At 44.3% G+C, this 23,283-nt stretch overlaps 1 protein-coding gene across 4 annotated transcripts in view; it reads left to right on the top strand.

Moving 5' to 3' along the window:
• Window positions 1-21,181, top strand: part of CIAO2A (cytosolic iron-sulfur assembly component 2A) — a 33,743-nt gene extending 12,562 nt beyond the window's left edge. The window contains exons 3-5 of one of the 4 annotated variants that reach the window (XM_054450128.2): window positions 2,277-2,326; window positions 10,762-10,807; window positions 13,833-21,181. In XM_054450128.2, coding sequence (XP_054306103.1) covers window positions 2,277-2,326; window positions 10,762-10,807; window positions 13,833-13,846 — 110 coding nt within the window. In that variant the 3' untranslated portion in view covers window positions 13,847-21,181. Of the gene's footprint in view, window positions 1-1,569; window positions 1,651-2,276; window positions 2,327-10,761; window positions 10,808-13,270; window positions 13,738-13,832 lie in introns of those variants that run through there. The other 3 variants (XM_054450127.2, XR_008494047.2, XM_054450129.2) reach the window with 3 other exon arrangements.
• The last annotated feature ends 2,102 nt before the right edge of the window (window positions 21,182-23,283 follow it).

The raw sequence follows: 23,283 nt of genomic DNA, 5'->3' as shown, positions 1-23,283 counted from the left end.
GTTGATAATCATTTGTGGTGACTTATTCCAGATAAGAATGGCTGAAGGCAGCTGTGGTCCAATGGGAAGGGTCTTAGGGTTTGGAGGTCAGAAGGTGTAGGTTTGGGTTCTACCTCTACCACTTGTTAGCTAAGTAATGTTAAATCACTTACCTTGGTTTCTTGGCTGTAAAATGAAAATTATAAAATAGTATAAAATAGTAATATTTTATACTATTATTTTTTACTATTTATAGTAATTATTTTTATACTATTATTGTACACTTATGTGTCAGGTACTGTTTTAAACACATTGCATAACAGGTTATTCCTCATAGCAACCCTATATATTGTGATATTATTATATATTTTTTAATGTTTTATTATTATTATTATTACTTTTAGAGATGGGGTCTTGCTATGTTGCCCAGGCTGGTCTTGAACTCCTGGGCTCAAGCAATCCTCCCGCCTTGGCTTCCCAAAGTGCTAGGATTACAGGCATGAGCCACCTTGCCCAGCTGATAGTATAATACCTGTTTTGCAGATAGGGAAACTGAAGCTCAGAGAGGTTAAGTAACTTATGCAGGATCACAGCGAGTATGTAGTGAAGCTACTTTTGAAACCCAAAGTATCTCAGTTATGCTGTACTACCTCTCTTGAGGATAATGATGCTCAAAAAAGCACTTTGTGAATTGTAAAACACCTATCAATAGTGACTAAAATACATGAGGATATTCAGACAGTACACAGATAACAAATTAAGGAGACAATGGTGGGGCCAGGGGAAGAGGAACTCTCCCAGATATGCTTTAAGGCAGATCCTCTGAAGAGAGACCCTCTTAAGGAAATGATATATTTTCTTTAGAATTCTCTAATATTTATTATAGAACTACTGTGTTCAAGACTCTATAAGGCCGGGTGTGGTGGCTCACGCCTCTAATACCAGCACTTTGGGAGGCCGAGGCGGGCAGATCACTTGAGGTCAGAAGTTCAAGACCAGCCTGGCCAACATGATGAAACCTTGTCTCTACTAAAAATACAAAAATTAGTGGGTGTGGTAGCGTGCTTCTGTAGTCTCAGCTACTCAGGAGACTGAGACAGGAGAATCTCTTGAACCCAGGAGGTGGAGGTTGCAGTGAGCCGAGATCTCGCCATTGCACTCCAGCCTGGGCGACAGAGCAAGACTCTGTCTCAAAAAAATAAATAAGTAAATAATGCCCCTGTGACAGGCACCACCTCATTATATTTCATCTAATCCTTTTCCCTGTTTTGGGATTTTTCAAAAAATTCTCTTAGAAAACCAAATGGTACTTAGAAAACCAAAACCAAGTTATTACCTCCCTAAAAGATAGGTAGTCTAACAATTATATCTTGCTGTATTGCTGTATGGTTTGAGGTTTTGTTGATGTGTCTTAGCATGGGATGATAAACTGAACTTCAGTGGAACTTGTTGTTAAAGAAGTTACTGTATTTGTATCTTGTAGGCATAAAGGATTACAAATTTGAGAGGTTTTATGTGGCCCTTTTAAAATGGCTTTGACTTGTTTTATTTTTTTGCATGTCCTGGCCTGTTGTGGGGCATTTTAAAAAGTTAATTGAATTGGCCTGGTGGGGTGGCTCATGCCTGTAATCCCAGCACTTCGGAAGGCTGAGGCAGGCGGATCACTTGAGGTAAGGAGTTTGAGACCAGCCTGGCCAACATGGCGAAACCCCATCTCTACCAAAAATATATAAAAATTAACTGGGTGTGGTGGTGTGTGCCTGTAATCCCAGCTACTTGGGAGGCTGAGGCAGGAGAATTGCTTGAACCAAGAGGCAGAAGTTGCAGTGAGCCGAGATCATGCCACTGCACTCCAGCCTGGGCGACAGTTCCAGACTCCGTCTCAAAAAAAAAAAAAAAAAAAAAAAAAAGCTTAATGAGTTAATTGACTTTTGCTGGAAGACCAACTGATGTAGTAAAAATGGCCTGGGCTTTCCAGTGGTCATAGGTTCCAGTCCCAATTCTGCCACTATTGTAACTCAGTGACCTTGAGGAAGTTACGTTGTGACTTTGGTTTAATAATTTGTAGAAGGGGGTTAGTAATAGCTTATTGGATTATCCTAAGGAATATGTAAGATTGTATATTAAATTTCCTAGTGTGGTGCCAGCCTCAAAGGAGCTCTGCTCTGGATTGAGCCAAAGCTGTTTTCAGCAACTGTGTTGTATGGGGGCATATAAACGCAGCTGTATGCTTTTTCAAGAACCAATAAGAAGCAATAAAGAGATAATTGGAGGTGTTTTTTTTTTTCCCTCCACAGGGCTGTGCTTAAGAGTAAAACTTCAGCGATGTTTACCATTTAAACATAAGGTAAGAAAGATGTATTTTTGTTGTTGTTGTTGTTGTAAAACAGCTTTGTTGAGATATAATTCACATACCACACAATTCACATATTTAAAGTGTACCAATTCAGTGGTTTTTGCTTATCTGTTACTCAGTTGCCTATCTGTTATTCAGTTGATGGACATTTAGGTTGTTTCTACTTTTTGTCTATTATGAGTAATGCTGCTGTGAACATTCATGTATAAGTTTTTGTGTAGGCATATGTTTTCATTTCTTTTCCACCTGTGAGTGGAATCGCCTGGTTCTATGGTAACTCTGTGTTTAACATTTTGAAGAATTGTTTGTTTTCTACAGTTGCTGCACAATTCTGCGTTCCCACCAACGGTGTGTGAGGGTTCCCCCTTCTCCACATCCTTGCTAACATTTATTATTATCTTTGATTATAGCCATTCTAGTGGGTGTAAAGTGATGGTTTTTTGTTTTTGTTTTTTGAGTCAGAGTCTCACTGTCACTCAGGCTGGAGTTCAGTGGCGCCATCTCAGCTCACTGCAACCTCTGCCTCCCAGGTTCAAGCGATTCTTCTGCCTCAGCCTCCCGAGTAGCTGGGACTACAGGCGCCCACCACCACGCCCAGCTAATTTTTTGTATTTTTAGTAGAAACGGGGTTTTACCATATTGGCCAGGCTGGTCTCGAACTCCTGACCTCATGATCCGCCCTCCTCGGCCTCTCAAAGTGCTGGGATTACAGGGTGAGCCACTGCACCCGGCCTTGTTTTTGTTTTTGAGACAGAGTCTTGCTCTGTCGCCAGGCTGGAATGCAGTGGCGCAATCTCAGCTCACTGCAACCTCCGCCTCCAGGGTTCAAGCGATTCTCGTGCTTCAGCCTCCTAGGCAGCTTGGATTATAGGCATGTACCACCATTCCTGGCTAATTTTTTTTAATTTTTAGTAGAGACAGGGTTTCACCATGTTGGCCAGGCTGGTCTTGAACTCTTGGCCTCAGGTGATCCACTGCCTCGGCCTCCCAAAGTGCTGGGATTATAGACATGAGCCACTGCACCCTACTGTCATGGTGGTTGTGATTTTTTTTTTTTTTTGAATTAAGTATATATTGATGATTCTTGGGTGTTTCTCGGAGAGGGGGATATGGGAGGGTCATAGGATAATAGTGGAGAGAAGGTCAGGAGATAAACACATGAACAAAGGTCTCTGGTTTTCCTAGGCAGAGGTCCCTGCAGCCTTCTGCTGTGTTTGTGCCCCTGGGTACTTGAGATTAGGGAGTGGTGATGACTCTTAAAGAGCATGCTGCCTTCAAGCATGTGTTTAACAAAGCACATCTTGCACCGCCCTTAATCTATTTAACCCTGAGTTGACACAGCACATGTTTCAGAGAGCACGGGGCTGGGGGCAAGGCCATAGATCAACAGCATCCCAAGGCAGAAGAATTTCTCCTAGTCAGAACAAAATGGAGTCTCCTATGCCCACCTCTTTCTACACAGACACAGCAACAATCTGATCTCTCCTTCCTTTCCCCACACTTCCCCCCCTTCTTTTCAACAAAACCATCATCGTCCTCATGGCCCGCTCCCCATGGTCGCTGTCTCTTCGGAGCTGTTGGGTACACCTCCCAGACAGGGCGGCCGGTCAGAGGCGCTCCTCACCTCCCAGACAGGGCGGCCTGGCAGAGGCGCTCCTCACTTCCCAGACGGGGTGGCCGGGCAGAGGCGCTCCTCACTTCCCAGACGGGGCGGCCGGGCAGAGGCGCTCCTCACTTCCCAGACGGGGCGGCCGGGCAGAGGCGCTCCTCACATCCCAGACGGGGCGGCCGGGTAGAGGCGCTCCTCACATCCCAGACAATGGGCGGCCGGGTAGAGGCGCTCCTCACATCCCAGACGGGGCGGCCGGGCAGAGGCGCTCCTCACATCCCAGACGGGGCGGCCGGGTAGAGGCGCTCCTCACATCCCAGACAATGGGCGGCCGGGTAGAGGCGCTCCTCACATCCCAGACGGGGCGGCCGGGCAGAGGCGCTCCTCACCTCCCAGACGGGGCGGCCGGGCAGAGGCGCTCCTCACTTCCTCCCAGACGGGGTGGCAGCCGGGCAGAGGCGCTCCTCACCTCCCAGACGGGGCGGCCGGGCAGAGGCGCTCCTCACTTCCCAGAGGGGGCGGCCGGGCAGAGGCGCTCCTCACTTCCCAGACGGGGCGGCCGGGCAGAGGCGCTCCTCACTTCCCAGACGGGGCGGCCGGGCAGAGGTGCTCCTCACTTCCCAGACAGGGCGGCCGGGCAGAGACGCTCCTCACCTCCCAGACGGGGCGGCTGGGCAGAGGCGCTCCTCACTTCCTCCCAGACGGGGTGGCAGCAGAGGCACTCCTCACATCCCAGACGGGGCGGCCGGGCAGAGGCACTCCTCACCTCCCAGACGATGGACGGCCGGGCAGAGGCGCTCCTCACTTCCCAGACGGGGCGGCCGGGCAGAGGCGCTCATTTCCCAGAGGGGGCGGCCGGGCAGAGGCGCTCCTCACTTCCCAGACAGGGTGGCGGCCGGGCAGAGGCGCTCCTCACTTCCCAGATGGGGCAGCCGGGCAGAGGCGCTCCTCACTTCCCAGATGGGGCAGCCGGGCAGAGGCGCTCCTCACTTCCCAGACAGGGTGGCGGCCGGGCAGAGGCGCTCCTCACTTCCCAGACGGGGCGGCCGGGCAGAGGCGCTCCTCACTTCCCAGACGGGGTGGCGGCCAGGCAGAGGCGCTCCTCACTTCCCAGACGGGGCGGCCGGGCAGAGGCGCTCCTCACTTCCCAGACGGGGTGGCGGCCAGGCAGAGGCGCTCCTCACTTCCCAGACGGGGCGGCCGGGTAGAGGCGCTCCTCTCTTCCCAGATGGGGCGGCTGGGCAGAGGTGCTCCTCATCTCCCAGATGGGGCGGCCGGGCAGAGGCGCTCCTCACTTCCTCCCAGACGGGGTGGCGGCCGGGCAGAGGCGCTCCTCATCTCCCAGACGGGGCAGCCAGGCAGAGGCGCTCCTCACTTCCCAGACGGGGCGGCCGGGCAGAGGCGCTCCTCACTTCCCAGACTGGGCGGCCAGGTAGAGGCGCTCCTCACTTCCCAGATGGGGCGGCTGGGCAGAGGCGCTCCTTGCTTCCTCCCAGACGGGGTGGCGGCCGGGCAGAGGCGCTCCTCACCTCCCAGACGGGGCGGCCGGGCAGAGGTGCTCCTCACCTCCCAGATGGGGCGACCGGGCAGAGGCGCTCCTCACCTCCCAGACGATGGGCGGCTGGGCAGAGATGCTCCTCACTTCCTATACGGGATGGCTGCCAGGCAGAGGCGCTCCTCACTTCCCAGACGGGGCGGCCGGGCAGAGGGGCTCCTCACATCCCAGACGATGGGTGGCCAGGCAGAGACGCTCCTCACTTCCTAGATGGGGTGGCGGCGGGGCAGAGGCTGTAATCTTAGCACTTTAGGAAGCCAAGGCAGGCGGCTGGGAGGTGGAGGTTGTAGCGAGCCGAGATCACGCCACTGCACTCCAGCCTGAGCAACATTGAGCATTGAGTGAGCGAGACTCCGTCTGCAATCCCAGCACCTCGGGAGGCCGAGGCGGGCAGATCACTCGAGGCCAGGAGCTGGAGACCAGCCCGGTCAACACGGCGAAACCCCGTCTCCACCAAAAATACAAAAGCCATTCAGGCGTGGCGGCGCACTCCTGCAATCCCAGGCACTCGGCAGGCCGAGGCAGGAGAATCACAGGAGCCCGAGGCAGGGAGGTTGCAGCAAGCCGAGATCACGGCAGTACAGTCCAGCTTCGGCAACAGAGGGAGACCGAAAAAAGAAGGAGAGGGAGGCAGAGGCAGGGGCAGGGGCAGGGGCAGGGGCAGGGGCAGGGGCAGGTGGTTGTGATTTTTATTTCTCTGATGGCTAATAATGTTGAGAACCTTTTCGTGTGCTTTTTGGCCATTTGTATGTCTTCGGAGAGCTGTCTATTCAGATCCTTTGCCCATTTTAAAATAAGGATGTCTTTTCATTATTGAATTATAACAGTTCTTTGTATATTCTAAATACAAGTCCCTTATCAGATATGATTGGAAAATATATTCTCCCATTCTGTGGGTTGTCTTTTCACTTTCTTGATGGTGTCCTTTACAGTACAAGAGTTTTAAATTTTCATGAAGTCTAATTTGTTTTTAATTTTTTAACTTGTGCTTTTGGTGTGATAATCTGAGGAAGATGTTTTTAACCCTACTATGGAGCAAGAATATGGATATCACAGTTAATTCATAGTAATTGGTTATAGCTCATGAATGATTCGACCTTGTCTCTTACTGCCTCTTGTAATTGCTGGGCAATTATGCCTTCTCTACCTGGCTGCTACCTAGCCTTTACACAGAGTACACTGTCTACTTGGAGTTCCCTTCCTCCCGTCTCATATGTTCAAATCCTACACATCTTTTTTGTTTGCTGTTGAGACAGGGTCTTGCTCTGTCTCCCAGGCTGGAGTGCAGTGGTGTGATTACTGCTTACTGCAGCCTCTATCTCCCAGGCTCAGCCTCCCAAGTAGCTAGGACTACAGGCACGCACTGCCATGCCTGGCTCATTTTTTCTTAATTTTTGGTAGAGATGAGGTCTCTCTTTGTTGCCCAAGCTAGTCTCAAACTCCTGGGCTCAAGTGATCATCTTGCCTTGGCCTCCCAAAGTGTTGGGATTATAGGCATGAACCACTGGGCCTGGCCAAATCCTACCCACGTTTTAAGGCCCAGTGAAATACTTTTTTATTTTCCATGATGTCAGTACTGATTTTTCTTTTTTAAGATGAATTTTTATTTATCTTTTTAAATTTTTTTTTTTTATTTTTCGTATTCACCTTTCCATACTACTAGTCCTGATTTCCATAACTAAAGTTATTTCTTTTTTTGAATTGTCATAGCTCTTTCTTTTTTCTTTCTTTTTGTTTTTTTTTAAAGACAGGGTCTCACCCTGTTGCCCAAGCTGGAATATAGTGGTATGATTACAGCTCACTGAACCTTTGATCTCCCAGGCTCAAGTGAGCCTCCCTCCTTACCCTCCCAAGTAGCTGGAACCACAGGTATACGCCACCATGCCCAGCTAATTTTATTTTTTGTAGTGACAGAGTCTCACTATGTTGCCCAAGCTGTTCTTGAACTCCTGGGCTCAAGCAGTCCTCCCACCTTGGTTTCCCAAAGTGTTTCGGATTACAGGCGTGAGCCACTGCACCCAGCCCCATGGCTCACTCTTTGTCTTCTGATGTAGAGAGTGCCCTTTTCTAACTTGTGTTCTATTTGTTTTTCATCTTCCCTCCTGGACTGTCAGCTTCTCTCTCTCTTTTTTTTTTTTTTTTTTTGCGATGGAATCTTGCTCTGTCACCCAGGCTGGAGGGCAGTGGTGCGATCTCGGCTCAGTGCAGCCTCTGACTACTGGGTTCAAGCGATTATCCTGCCTCAGCCTCCCAAATAGCTGGGATCACAGGCGCACACCACCACACCCAGCTAAATTTTTGTATTTTTAGTAGAGACAGGGTTTCACCATGTTGGCCAGTTTGGTCTCAAACTCCTGATTTCAGGTGATACACCTGCCTCAGCCCCCTAAAGTGCTGGGATCACAGGCATGAGCCACCACCCCTGACCAGCTGTCAGCTTCTTGAAGTCAAGATTCATATATGATACATCTGTGTGTTCCTGCTATGATCTTATACATATTTGGAGCTCAATAAATATGTCTTAAATTGAGTAAATAAATAAATATTATACTAGTGGTTTATGATGCCCTGTAAATTTTATTTTATTTTGCATTTTTAACTGTTTTAATTACAATGTTTAACTTTTTATTTGAAATGAAAATAATGAAAGAAAAGAAATAAAATAGTGAAGAATAGTACAAAGAAATTCCATATATCCTTCACCCAGATTCAGATTCACTAATTGTTAACATTTTGCCACATTTGGTTTATCATTGATTTCTCTCTATATATGTACACACACACACACACACACACATATTTTTTGAAAACATTTGAGTGCATTTTTAACGCCCCCTTACTCTAAATACTATAGGATGTATTTCCTGAAAACAAGGACATTCTCTTACATTACCACAGTACAAATTTCAAAACCAGGACATTGATACAGTACTGTCATCTAATCTATAGCACGTATTCAAATTTCCCCTGTTGTCCGGTAACATCCTTTATGGCGGTCCCTCCTCCTGGCTCTGCTCCTCTCCCCCATCATACATTGCATTAGTTGTCATGTCTCTTTAGTCTCATTTAATTTGGAGTAGTTCCTTAGCCTTTATTTCATGATCTTGATATTTTTGAAGAATGTAAACCAGATATTTTATAGATTGTCCCTCAAATTGAGTTTTCTGATGTTTCCTGGTTAGATTCAGTTTGTGCATTTTTGGCAAGAATACTGAATAAATGTGTTCTCATTGCATCACATCAGAGGCCTATAAATTCAGTTTGTCCCATTATTGGTGACAGCTCCCCTCATCAATTGTTTGGTTACCCTGAAGTATAGTTCATATAAGAATAGCTGCGTAAATGCTGCCTCTTCCCCTTTATCACTTTTAGAATAATGAGTCCTGCATAATTTTAAACTGAAGTAAATCAGTATAGAGTGATTCTATACCTGTTGCTTTGAGGTCTAGAATAAGAGTGTTTTGCTACTAGGAAAAAGGTGTTTGGTTTGGTTTTTTTTGAGATGGAGTCTCACTCTGTCACCCAGGCTGGAGTGCAGTGGCGCAATCTCAGCTCACTGTAACCTCCACCTCCCGGGTTCAAGGGATTCTCCTGCCTCAGCCTCCTGAGTAGCTGGGAATACACATCCGGCTAATTTTTTGTATTTTTAGTAGAGTTGGGGTTCTACTGTGTTAGCCAGGATGGTCTCGATCTCCTGACCTCATGATCCACCTGCCTCGGCCTCCCAAAGTGCTGGGGTTACAGTCATGAGCCACCGTGCCCGGCTTGTTTTGTTTTTTTAAAGCGATTGGGGCCAGGTGCAGTGGCTTACACCTATAATCTCTGTACTTTGGGAGGCCTAGGTGGGCAGATCACTTAACCTCAGGAATTCAAGACCAGCTTGGGCAATATGGCGAAACCCTATCTCTACAAAAAAATAGAGACGGGGGAGGAGAGGGGTGGGAGTGTGGGAGCTGAGGTGGGAGTATCACCTGAGCCCAGGAAGTCGAGGCTGTAGTGAGACATGATCGCACCACTGCACTCCAGCCTAGGCGACAGAGTAAGACCTGTCTCAAAAAAAATAAATAAAGATTGGACTAGATGACCTTTAAGGGCCCTTTTAACTATAATAAGTTATGATTTTTCTCACTCATGAGAAATGTTTATCTCAGTAGTAAATAAGTAAATAAAAATTAGTTCATATGTTCCAGTGTTTTCTGGAAAGTAGACGTCTTTATTACAGCATACTCTCTTTACCACAGGATTTGCAATAATTTTGTAGGTTGTCTTAAAAGCTCTGGGTCTTGGAGGGTAGCTCATGTCTATGGGTGCAGCAGGGCCAGGAGGGATAGCTTAACCAGTATTATACTTGAGAATAAATTTAGCAAGATAATAATGAATGAGAAAAGAAGGATGCTGAAAACTGTATGTTGTGATCCCATTTTTGTAAAACAAGCAATGTGAAGAAATATCCAACCCTGATATGTGGGTGTGTGTATGTGTAAAATCTGTGTAAGATTATGTGGGTATAGAGAAGAATATGGAAGAAACCACACTAGATTGTTATTGTAGATTTCCCGAGTCAGTGGCAGGGCAGGAGGAAGTTTAGATACTGAGTTGGGAAGAAGTAGAGTGCAGAAGAGAGATATTCTTAAGTAAAACCACACATATGAGATCTCATTTGTTTAAAATGATATTTTTGTGTATTCATAAAAAAATTAATGGAAGTACCACCTGCAGGCCTTTCCCAGGTGACCAAAATAAAAAATCCTACTCATTTCAGTCCTTATTTTTTAGAGAAGGATGTGGGGGATTTGTCCCTATGTCTCTGATGTTAGAAACAGGATTTGGGGGGCGCTGGGCGCAGTGGCTCACGCCTGTAATCCCAACACTTTGGGAAGCCAAGGTGGGTGGATCACCTGAGGTCAGGAGTTTGAGACCAGTCTGGCCAACATGGCGAAACCCCATCTCTACTAAAAAAAATAATAATAATACAAAAATTAGCTGGGTGTGGTGGTGTGTGCCTGTAATTCCAGCTACTTGGGATGCTGAGGTAGGAGAATTGCTTGAACCCAGGAGGCGGAGGTTGCAGTGAGCCGAGATTATGCCACTGCACTCCAGCCTGGGCAACAGGGTGAGACTCCATCTCAAAAAAAAAAAAAAAAAAAGAAACAGGATTTGGGCCCTCATCCCTAGACGTTTGAATTTACTGTACGTTCCACTTCACTCTCTTATCTTAGAATGCGTTAATGTTTTTTCTTTTACTTTTTTTTCACTTTCCAGTTGGAAATCTACATTTCTGAAGGAACCCACTCAACAGAAGAAGACAGTAAGTGAATGTTGAAACATAATTGAAAAACAACTTCAGATAGTATTTTATCTTGGATTGGATTCTTCCGCCAGCCAAGAATATACTGGGTTACTTTAAAAAAAGTACACAATTAGTTATTGGCTCTTCCTTCCTAGGTGAGGAAACCTAGGCATTTCAAAGAAGTAATTTTTGCAGTGGACTCCAAATGCACTAGAGCCCACGGATGTTGACTGGTTTAGGCCAGTGGCTACACATCTGTAAAGAATATCCAGCGCCAGGGACCTTGACTTATGAGCTCTAAGTAGGCTTCTTTTCTTTGGTGACAGGATAGAGAGCTGTGTACTTGAAATTGAAGGTCTAGCAAGTAGAACTTTAGTGAATCTTGGGGTAGGTGCTGTCTCTCTGGGTTAGTATATTAGAATGGGAGTGGGGAACCTTTTTTATATAGAGGACCTCTGGCCTACAGAGAGAAATCAATCAGTAGCTACTTAAAAATAGCAGAAGTGGGGTTTGGGAAAAGCAAAAGACAAAATGTTCTGTATGATCCCTGTGTTACATTAAAAACAGAATTTTAATGTTTTTAATCTACAAATGATAGAGTACAAATAATGAGAAATACATTTAAAAGGCATGTTGTACTTAAGTTTCATCACTGAGTAAATTCAGAAGGTGGGAAAAAATCGCAGAGGAATGGAAGGAAGAGATAATAGAGGAAGAGCAACAGTGAGATAGATACCCAGAAGACTCAGAAAGGCATACACAGGGCTGGAGAGAGACACACAAAATCTCCTACATAAAAGAGAGCTATAGAGAGGGAAGCCTGCTGCTTCCAGAGGAACAGCCCATCCAGGAAACTTTTTAGGTACTGTCATGAAAACTGTTAAAAGCCATGCCCTATCTATAGTGCTAGACATGTAGATTATTATACTCTTTGTGGGCTGAATTTCTTTAAACCCCACGAGCTGAGGGCTTCTACCTGTAATTTAGAAAATAAGAGTTTAGGTACCCTAAATTCACTCAGGTTATCCTTTTGAAATTCCTTGAATGATAGGATTTTACAGCAGCAATAGTATTAAGTCTTATGATTCTTGTTTTTCATTTAGTAAGTATTTATTAAGTGCCTTGTATGTGTGGGTACAGTTCGGCCTTTGAGATACATTCCTGCCTTTGTGGAGCCTACATTGTAGTAGGAAGAAACTAAATTGAAAATATTTTCACAGGAATATGTGTATGTTTGTGTGTCTTCTACATGAGACATTTTAGCAGCATCCCAGAAAACTCAATCCACATTAAGAATATAATCATCTGTCTTTTGAACTCTTCTATTAAGAGTGCTGTTAGCTAATTACAGAAAACGTAATGGGCCAATACCTTTATTATATGAAGATCCATTCAAACTAATTTTAAAAAAAGATCTAGTAGATTAATAGAAAGAGACATGAACAGGAAATTAATGCAAGAAGAACTAATATATGCACATGGAAAATGTTCTATTTTCCTATTACTCAAGGAAATGCAAATTATAACAATAATATTGAGCCGTTTTCCATCTCCTGTTTTATGTATGTATATGTGTGTATTTGTTTTTATTAAATAATACCAGCTATTGCCCGGGCATGGTGGTTCACACCTGTAACCCTAGCACTTTGGGAGGCCAAGGTGAGAGAATGCCTTGAGGCAAGGAGTTTGAGGCCAGGATTTCAAGACTAGCCTGGGCAACATAGTGAGACCCTGTCTCTACAAAAATACTTGAAAATTAGCCAGGTGTGGTGGCTCATGCCTATGGGAGGCTGAGGCAGGAGGATCTCTTGAGCCCAGGAGTTGGAGGTTACAGTGAGCTATGATTGCACCATTGCACTCCAGCCTGGATGACAGAGCAGGACCCTGTCTCAAAGAATAATAATAACAATGATAATAATACCAGGTATTGTTGCCAAACTGATAGCTCATGTATTGGTGTTGACAATATAAACTGGTGAGTAATTTTGGGAAGTAAATCAGTGATATGAATCACACCATAAAAATATTCATACTCTTAAAAATAATCCCATTTTTGAGAATATTTCCAAAAAGAAGGCTATATGTTTAAAGGTATTCATTGTAGCATAGTCTTCATAATTACTTTAGAACACTTAAGACTTTTGCCATGTTAAATAACCCTGTAGTTTAAAATATAGGCTTATGGGGGAAAAAATAGCAATTTTCAAAATTGTATTTACTCTGAATGTAACTGTATAAAAATATGTATATGGACAAAGACTAGAAAGAAAAAAATAGATGCGGTAAGTGGTAGAATTCTAGTAGATATTTTTCTCTTAAGTCTGCCTTCTAGATGGGAAATTACATTATGAGTAATTAGCCAAAAACAGGTTTAAGTTCTCAAGGAGTTAAAGTTTTTGTTTCAGCAGGCTAATAAAAATACTGTCTGGCTCTGTATATTGACACAGTTCTTCTGCTAACTTTTGTCTGTGTATTTTTCAGTCAATAAGCAGATAAATGACAAAGAGCGAGTGGCAGCTGCAATGGAAAACCCCAACTTACGGGAAATTGTGGAACAGTGTGTCCTTGAACCTGACTGATAGCTGTTTTAAGAGCCACTGGCCTGTAATTGTTTGATATATTTGTTTAAACTCTTTGTATAATGTCAGAGACTCATGTTTAATACATAGGTGATTTGTACCTCAGAGCATTTTTTAAAGGATTCTTTCCAAGCGAGATTTAATTATAAGGTAGTACCTAATTTGTTCAATGTATAACATTCTCAGGATTTGTAACACTTAAATGATCAGACAGAATAATATTTTCTAGTTATTATGTGTAAGATGAGTTGCTATTTTTCTGATCCTCATTCTGATACAACTACTTTTTGTGTCAAATATCTACTGTGCCCAAATGTACTCAATTTAAATCATTACTCTGTAAAATAAATAAGCAGATGATTCTTGTAATGACTCGCTGTTTTTTATTGAATTGTAAATTCCAGTGTAAATGTCAGCTCCTAAAAGATATCTTCAAAGCTTTATTTTTGCTGATTATTTTGTAGAATCAGAGATCTGAGAACCAAAAGGAACCCTTAAGATTGGGCCTACCTTCCTTCCAAGGAGAGTCCTGGACCCCTTCATAGATAAGGAACAAATGTGGAGAAGGCTAGATGGCATACACAATTTTGAAGATCAAGAAGTCCACCAAAGAAGTTTTGATTAAACCAACCTAAACGTATGGTCCGCACTTTATCTGTACTTCATTTTGTTTGTTTTAGGGGTTATGGTCATGTGAAGTATAGTTGCCTCCAACATGGCCCCCATGATCCTCACTTCCTGGTATTCATGCCCTTGTATAGTTAACTTCCATATTGAATTGAAGCTGATGGGTGTACTAATAAAGAATGGCAGAGTGACAGTGGGTGACTTCTGAGGCTAGATCATAAAAGGTATTGCTGTTTTCACCTTAGGCTCTTGGATTGCTCATTGTGTAGGAATCCAGCTGCTATGTCACGAGAACTCAAGCCACCCTGTGGAGAATTCCACACGGAGTGCAACTGAGTCCTCCCAACAACAACCAGCGCCAATTTGCAAACCATGTGAGTGAACTCCTGAGCCAGAACTGCCTAGCTCCCAAAGTCTGGACCCAGGCACTGTCTTGGGTGCCAAGGACACAAAGATAAATCAGCCATTGTCTGTCCTCCTGGAGTTCATACTTATCAACCTGGACCTTCAGCTTCTCTCTGCTCCAGGCAGTGAGTGATTCAGGCTCAGTCTTATCTAGTGCCTGAGCTAGTCCTGGCCAAGTAGAAACAGAAGCTAGGCAGCAGGTCCAAAGACAAAACCATGCCTTAGGGACTGTCTGGTGAGGACGCTACTGACATGCAACTCCAAGTGGATCGTTGCTACAGGAGTCACCTGAACTGCTGGCCCTGCTACTCCTGGAAGCTAGATGTGACTTCTGTTGTCTCTGCTACTGCCAGAGTGATTTCTCATTTTTGTGTGACTCACTCTGGCTTCCTAGTCCTAGCTGAGATCTCTAGTCGGCTGATCTCAAGTCACATGTCCATGTCCTGGCTGCCAAGGAGGCAGGAGAAAAGAAAATCTGACCTTTGGTATGGGGAGGTGGACTCTGTCCCCCTAGCAAGACTCACATGGTGGGAATTCTATAGTAGAGTGAGAGGGGTCAAAAAACTAACATCTACTGCATTAATTATATTAGAAAATGAATTTAAACTTTATTAATCATAATGGTATCTACATAGAAGTGAAAAATAGAGGTACATATATAGTCAGAAGTAGTGTTATCTAGTCCATGTTTGGCAAGGGTTAGGAAACGTTTTTGGAAAAGGGCCACATAGGCAATATTTTAGGCTTTTCAAGCCATATGCTCTGCTGTAACTATTCAACTCTGCCCTTGTAGCACAAAAGCAGCTGATAGTCTGTAAACAAATAAGCATGATTGCACTCCAAGAAAACTTTATGGACACAAATTTGAATTTCATATAATTTTCATGTGTCATGAATTACTATTTTCCTTTTTAATTTTTTCAACCGTTTAAAAATATAAAAACCATCTTAGCTTGTGGGTTGTACAAAATTCCAGCTTTGGGCTGGATTTGGCCTGTGTGCCATTAGCAAACTCCTGATTTACAAGAATGACTATCCTTTCTGAAAAGTCAGACCAATTGGAAAGTCAGATAAAAGATGTGGAATGGGCCCTCTCCCTAGGGGGAAAAAGGCACTCACATGAAACTTTGCATGTGACTCCAGGACATTCACAGACTTGCTGAGGAGCCAGCGGACCCCGGGTTAATAACTCTGCTTTACAAGTAATGCTAGCTGAGCATTGGGCTTCCCCCTCCTTTAATAACCCCTCAGAGCCCTGAGGGTTCACAACTTTGGCTGAGAGTATAGGGGTAGAAAGGTGTGATACCTTTCCTCACCCATCATAAAGGTCATGGCCAACACCCCCATGACAAAAGACAGGGTAACAACAGAAAAGCATAACAAATGTGGTCAATCCAAGTTTTATGTGACACAGCAGGCTTCAGATAGGAAGAATCCAAAGACCCAGGGAAAACTCTTATTTTTCTGCTTAGGTTTGATGAAGAGTGGACAATTGTGTAGAAATGTGATTGGACAAAAAGAGTGCAGTCTAATGGTAATGGACTAAGTGGGGAAACCCAGCAAGGCCTATCTCTTCAGATTCTTCTTGGCCTTTCTGTGTAGCATTCCTTCCTCCTAGGTATGGGGCAGTCTTATGACCTACTGTTAGATAAGGTAGGTCAGAGAATTTCTTTATGGCCAGCTCATGCACAGAAAGGCGGGGGAAAGTTAGAGTAATATTTCTAGGTTTTATGGCTTGCTTTTTGTTGTTGTTGTTACTGTTTTTGTTTTTGAGATGGTCTTGCTCTGTTGCCCAGGCTGGAGTGCAGTGGCACAATCACGGCTCACTGCAGCCTCAAGCTCTCAGGCTCAAGTGATCCTCCCACCCCAACTTCCCAAGTAGCTGGGACCACAGGTGCACGCCACTATGCCCAGCTAATTTTTTTTTTTTTGTATTTTTTTGTAGAGATGGGATTTTGCCATGTTTCCCAGACTGGTATGGTTTGCTTTGAAAAGAGGTTCTGGTTTCTATTACCTCCCTTGGGGAGGAGAGATTCTGTTTTCTATGACTCCCTTTGGAGGAGGAAGGGGCAGGAGACAGGAGGGCAGGATATGGTCAGAGAGAGTCTTTGCTTTTGAGGCTGCTTCTGAGGCTTTCTATTCTCCTTTAATTCCCAGCACACCAAGGAGCCATATTTTGGGTTATTGCTTTCTGAGCCCCAGTAGGAGCCACTACCTTCTTGTTTTTGTTTTTGAGACAGGGTCTCTCTCTGTTGCCCTTGCTGGAGTGCAAAGGCACCATCAGGGCTCACTGCAGCCTCAAACTACTGGGCTCAAGCAATTGTCCCACCTCAGCCTCCCAAGAAGCTGGGACTACAGATGAGAGCTACCACGCTCAACTAATTATTTATCCACTACTTTCTTAGACCGTTACAAATAAGAAGCTTATGGCCGGGCATGGTGGCTTAGGCTGAGTGCGGCAGCTCACACCTGTAATCCAAGCACTTTGGGAGCCGAGGCGGGTGGATCACGAGGTCAGGAGTTCAAGACCAGCCTGGCCAAGATGGTGAAACCCCATCTCTACTAAAAATACAAAAATTAGCTGGACATGGTGGCACGTGCCTGTAATCCCAGCTACTCAGGAGGCTGAGGCAGAGAATTGCTTAAACCTGGGGGGCGGAAGTTGAAGTGAGCCAAGATTGCGCCACTGCACTCCAGCCTTGGCAACAGAGCGAGACGCTGTCTCAAAAAAAAAAAGGAAGAAAAAAAGAAAGGAAAAAAAAAGCAGCTTTCCCAGCTCCACCATGAAGCAACTGCTACCAAAACTGCAGATGTGTCCAGCAGGACATAATTAACTGTAGTTAGTGGCGGACAGTTTACTAGGAAGGGGAAGGATTGCTATAAAAGTCTCATTGCACTCATATCCCAGGTGGTTTTCCGCATGTGTTAATACCATGGTAGAAAACAAGCCAGTGAACTGTCGGGGTTCAAACTCATTACTGATGCACCACTACTGTTAATACTCTTTTTTTGTTTTCTGGGACATGGTCTCACTCTGTCACTGGGGCTGGAGTACAGTGACACAATCATGGCTCTATCTCCCAGGCTCAAGCTATCCACCCACCCCAGCCTCCCGGTTAGCTGGGACTACAGATGCATGCCACCAAAGCTGGCTAATTTTTAAATTTCTTGTAGAGATGAGGTCTCACTATATTGCCTAGGGAGTCTCATACTCCTGGGCTCAAGCGATCCTCCCACTTCGGTCTCCCAAAGTGCTGGGATTAAAGGCATGAGTCACTGCGCTCAGCCACGTTATTTCTGATATCTTTTTGTATATATGAAATACAAGTAAAGATTTTTCCAAAAAACTCCATTGGATTTAGCCTGAACTGGTGGTTGTCCATGACTCAGGTTAGACTGCCTATAGGGCATGAGCGAACCCAGTTCTGGTATGGACTTATTTGGGGCAGATGTACTGGATGTGGAGAGGATGTTGCTGTATGGGCTGTCAGCTTCTCTCCAAGTGCTGTTAGCACCACACAGACCCTGTATTCTCTTCACAAAGGATGTGGTCAAGAGCACAGACACTGGTGCCAAACTGCCATCTTGTTCTAATTCAATACTCAGTCACTTAGTAGCTGTGTGACTTTGGGCAAGTTACCTAGCTTCTCTGTATTTTAGTTCCCTCATTTGTAAAATGGGGATGATAAAATTACCTATTTCATGGGGCCCTTATGAGGACTTAAAAAAGGGAATGCTTGTAAAGTGCTGAGCACAATGCCTGGAACCTAGTAAATGCTTTATTAGGGTTTGTTAAAAATAGAGAAGGCCAGATGCAGTGACTCATGCCTGTGATCCCAACATTTGGGAGGCCAAGGTGGGCGGATGGCTAGAGCTCAAGAGTTTGAGACCAGCCTAGGCAACATAGCAGGACCCTGTCTGTACAAAAAATCAAAAAATTAGCATGGCGTGGTGGTGTACACCTGTAGTTCCAGCTACTTGGGGGGCTGAGATGGGAGGATCGCTTGAGGCCAGGATATTGAGACTGCAGTGAACCCTGATTGTGCCACTGCACTCCCTCCTGGGTGACAGAGCGAGACCCCCATCTTCCGGGGTAGGGGAGAATAGAGGAAAGGGCTGCTTGGTGCTAACTTGGAGAGTTTTTCCTCTGGGGTGGGTGCGATTACCTGGGAGAACACCAGATGGCAGCAAAGCATTATTTCTTAGTGATAGAGCATACCCACTTTGCATCAGCTGCCCTGGGTTTTCCCAAAGGCCCTAAGGGCACACTCACTCCCCCTCTAACCCGGCCGCGCTAAATGGTACCAGACCACCATGGACTCATTGCAGCCTGCGCCTTTGTTCTGACCGGAGTGATTATCACCGAAGACTTTTTTTTTTTTTTGAGAGGGAGTCTTGCTCTGTCACCCAGGCTGGAGTGCAGTGGTGTGATCTCAGCCCACTGCAACCTTCACCTCCCAGGTTCAACCGATTCTCCTGCCTCAGCCTCCTGAGTAGCTGGGATCACAGGTTCATGCCACCACATCCGGCTAATTTTTTGTATTTTTAGCAGAGACGGGGTTTCACCATGTTAGCCAGGATGGCCTCCATCTCCTGACCTAATGATCTGCCCGCCTGGGCCTCTCAAAGTGCTGGGATTACAGGTGTGAGCCTCCCTGCATGGCCAATCACTGAAGACTTTCTTAGATGTGGAACTCTTTGCCAAAGATTATGAATGATTTTGAGGCTTTGATACATATTGTTGAATTGGCCTCTGGAGAAATTGTACCAATTGATACCCAACCAAGAGTGGGGTAGGTGTTCCTGTGCTACGCTAATATTGGGTATTATTATTTAAAAAAATATTTGCCCAAGGTGGAGGATTTTAAAAAGGTTTTTCATTAGCATCTATTTGTAAGGTTAAACATGTAGAATTTTTTTTTTTTTTTTTTTTTTTTTTGAGATAAGAGTCTTGCTCTGTCATCCAGGCTGGAGTGCGGTGGTGCTTTCATACTCACTGCAGCCTCAAACTCCTAGGCTCAAGCAATCCTCCAGCTTCAGCCTCCCAAAGCGCTGGGATAGCAGGTGTGAGCCACTGTGCCTGGCCTCTACTGGAATGTTCATGTTTTAAAAAGCTAATTATACAATACAAATATTAGCATTTTCTGTCACATATACTGCAAATATATTTCCTATTTTCTTGTTGTGTGAACATGTTTGACCCTATTCAGGTTTTTTGTTTGTTTAAGATACCAGGATCTCGCTCTGTTGCCCAGGCTGGGGTGCAGTGGCAAGATAATAGCTCACTGCAGCCTCTAACTCTTGGGCTCAAGCAATCCTCCTGTCTCAGCCTCCTGACTAGCTGGGACTACAGGTGCAAGCCACCACACCCAGCTAATTTTTGTGTGTTTGTTTTTTGTAGAGATCAGGTCTTGCTATGTTGCCCACGCTGGTCTTGAACTCCAGGGCTCAAGTGGTTCTCCCATTTCAGCCTCCCAAGTAGCTGAGATTTTTATATTTTTATTCATTTCTTTCTTTTTTTTTTTGAGATGGAGTCTTGCTCTGTCGCCCAGGCTGGAATGCAGTGGTGCAATCTCCACTAACTGCAATATTCGCCTCCTGGGTTCAAGCAATTCTCCTGCTTCAGCCTCCCAAGTAGCTGGGATGACAGCTGCGTGCCACCATGCCTGGCTTTTATTCAGTTTTTGAATGAGTAATACCACAGGTATCAAAAAGCATTCAGCATCAAAAAGCATTCAAAGGTATACAGTGAAAAGACTCCTTCCCGATTTAGTTCACATCCTTTTCCAGTAGGTTTCATGATTAATCACTCTTTACTTGTAGCTTCAGAGTTTTTTATGCCTGTAAAAGCCAGTACAAACACATATGCCCCTTTTTTGCTTACATTTTAGCATATGTTGTGTTAGAGTGCAGTGGCGCAATCACCAGGCTCAAGCAATCCCCCCACCTCAGCCTCCCAAGTAGCTGGGACTACAGGCATGGGCCACCATGCCTGGCTAATTTTTACATTTTTTGTAGAGGCAGGGTTTTGCTGTGTTGTCCAGACTCTTAAACTTCTGGCCTCAAACAATCCTCCTGCCTCAGCCTCCCAAAGTGTTGGGATTACTGGTATGAGCCACCATGCCTATCCAGTTTGTCCTTTTTTACTTTTTCTCTTTTTTAATTGCCATAAATGTACTTCTATGGGATTTAATTTGTCATTCCTTAATTTTATGTATCCTGGATTTTTTTGGTCATAATTAGAAAGGTCTTTCCTTCTCCTAGGGGAATATTTTTCCTATCCTTCCCTTTAATAGTTTTATGATTTTATTTTTAAACATTTCAATCTTTGAGCCATTTGGAATTTACACTGGCATAAATACTCAGTATAATTTACTAAATACTCAGTATAAATTCTCAGTACAGACTACTGAGAATTTATACTGGTATAAATACTGAACCAACTCAGTTTTGTATCCAGATGACTAGTTATTGTCTTGACATCACTTATTGAATAGTTTATCTTATCCATGACCATTATTTTCACACCCTACGTTATGAATCATATGATGATCACAGCATTATTTTTTATCACGAAAAATGTGCAACTTAATGACTAACAATATGTAAGGCATTAAATAATTGATACTACACTTATTTAATGGAATCTTGATGTTTTCAAAGACTCTTTAATTACATGGGAAATTCTCAAGACAAAATTAAGACAGAAAGTCAAGATACAAAATAATATATGCCAAGTGATCCCAATTAAAAACAAGAGTGCATTTATGTATAAAAATAGTTAGAAGAAATATCAACATTTCAAGAGTATTTATTTCTGTCTTTTAAAAAGTTTATCTGCAATGAATGTTTCCTTTTGATAGGTTGATAACCCCTAATAAATATTATTTAAAACACCAAAAAAGACTCATGTGGTAGGCGGGGCACAGTGGCTCATGTCTGTAATCCCAACACTTTGGGAGGACAAGGTGGGAGGATCGATTAAGGCTAGGAGTTTGAGACCAGCCTGGGCAACATAGCAAGACCCTGTCTCTACAAAAATAAAATAAAAACAAAGTTAGTTGGGCATAGTGGCATGTGCCTGCCATCCTAGCTACTAGGGAAGCTAAGGCGGAGGGTCACGTGAACTCAGGAGGTCGAGGCTGCAGTGTGCTGTGATCGCACCACCGTACTCCCACCTTGGTGACACAGCAAGGCCTCGTCTTTCAAACAAAACCAAAACACCTCTTGCGGTATATGTGTCTTTTCTAAAACCATTTTTAAAAATATATTTTGAAGGTGGGAAATACATATGTATTTTCTCTCTTGGGAAAGTTTCCCTTGATTTTATCCAAACTCCTGGGGGCTGGAGCTGCAGCCCACTGCTCACATTCTTGGTTATCTCGAATGTGTTTTCTATTTCATGTCTCCTTAGGTGTCTCCTACAGTGACTGGTGCGTTGTTTGCATATTGGCCTTCCAACATGTCTTGTTGAATTATTTCAGGCTCACCTTGGTCATAATGAGTGGATCTGGCTTTACCCAGGGCTTCAGCCTTTGGCATTTCACTTGAGGAATATCCACTGAGCTGGGGGTCAAGAGGCCTGAATTTTAATCTTGTCTCTGCCCCAGACAAGTGTGAACTTGGGTAAGTCCCTCTTGCTCTGGTGGGCCTCCTTCTGTCTTCTATAAAGTTAATGTGTTAGGTGATCTCTAAAGTTCCTTCTGGTTTTGAATGTCTAACTATAGAAGTCACAGTGAATGTTGGCTTTCTAGGGGTTCCGAGGATCCTTTAGCATCATTAACAACAAACGAGATTAATACTGAGCTTGGTCTACAGTTGCTAATCCACTGATTCATGCAGAATTAAAAATGATCATGACCTTTTACCAAAACTTATTAGCTTAATAAATCTCTGTGTGTGTGTGTGTTTGCTTTTTTTTTTTTTTTCTGCAACCTCCACCTCCTGGGTTCAAGCAATTCTCCTGCCTCAGCCTCCCGAGTAGCTGGGATTACAGGTGCCCACCACCACGCCCAGCTAATTTTTTGTGTTTTTAGTAGAGATGGGGTTTCACCATGTTGGCTAGCCTGGTCTCAAACTCCTGACCTCGTGATTCGCCTGCCTAGGCCTCCCAAAGTGCTGGAATTATAGGCGTGAGCCACCGCTACCGACCTGCTTTTTGTTTTTTAAGGAGTGTTATGGTTCCTAGGCTTTTTGTTGTTGTTCTGATTAAGCAAATTTAGCTAAACTGGGTCCTGTCAACTGAGTTGCCTTGTAGCTGGATTCCTCAGGCTGTCACAACTGTGGGTGGTTTTTTTTTTTTTTTTTGGCTACATTAAGCTGAGTCCATTCAGATGAGACAGAATGTAAAGTGAATATGTGTGCAAGATTGCCTTGCAAGGTGAAACTTACCAAATTGCAGAGCCTTGTGAGAACTACATTTCTCCCATTGAAAAACGTGGCTACCATCAGGGACAGTGAGGGCTAATTTTGTGTTAATCTAATTCTACAACTTCATTTTACAGGTAAGAACACTGAGGCCAGGAAATGTTGAGTGACCTGTCCATACTCACATAGTATGGAAGAATCAGAGGCCATGGGGTTAGGACTTATGGGCTTAGGATATACCGGAAGAGCCTGATTTCCAGTTGAGCATTTGCCAAAAATCAGCAGTGTGATTTGGGCAAGTCATTTTCCCTACTGATTAAAGTGAATTAACAGAACACAATACAAAATTTTCTAGGTTCTTTATCTATTTTGGGGATTGAAAATAGGGTCCAGGTAGATTGACAGACATAGAACTTCCTGGTGAAATAAATGGGATGTAACTGGACACAATAATCAAGATATGATTTTACTCATTTTCCCATTTTCATCATTTTCTGAAGGATATTTACAGCTTAA

The sequence above is a fragment of the Pongo pygmaeus genome, chromosome 16 (assembly GCF_028885625.2).
Source record: "Pongo pygmaeus isolate AG05252 chromosome 16, NHGRI_mPonPyg2-v2.0_pri, whole genome shotgun sequence".
NCBI classification, from domain to species: Eukaryota; Metazoa; Chordata; class Mammalia; order Primates; family Hominidae; genus Pongo; species Pongo pygmaeus.
Note: the sequence above shows the minus strand (reverse complement) of the source record. Positions and strands in the feature narration are given on the sequence as shown.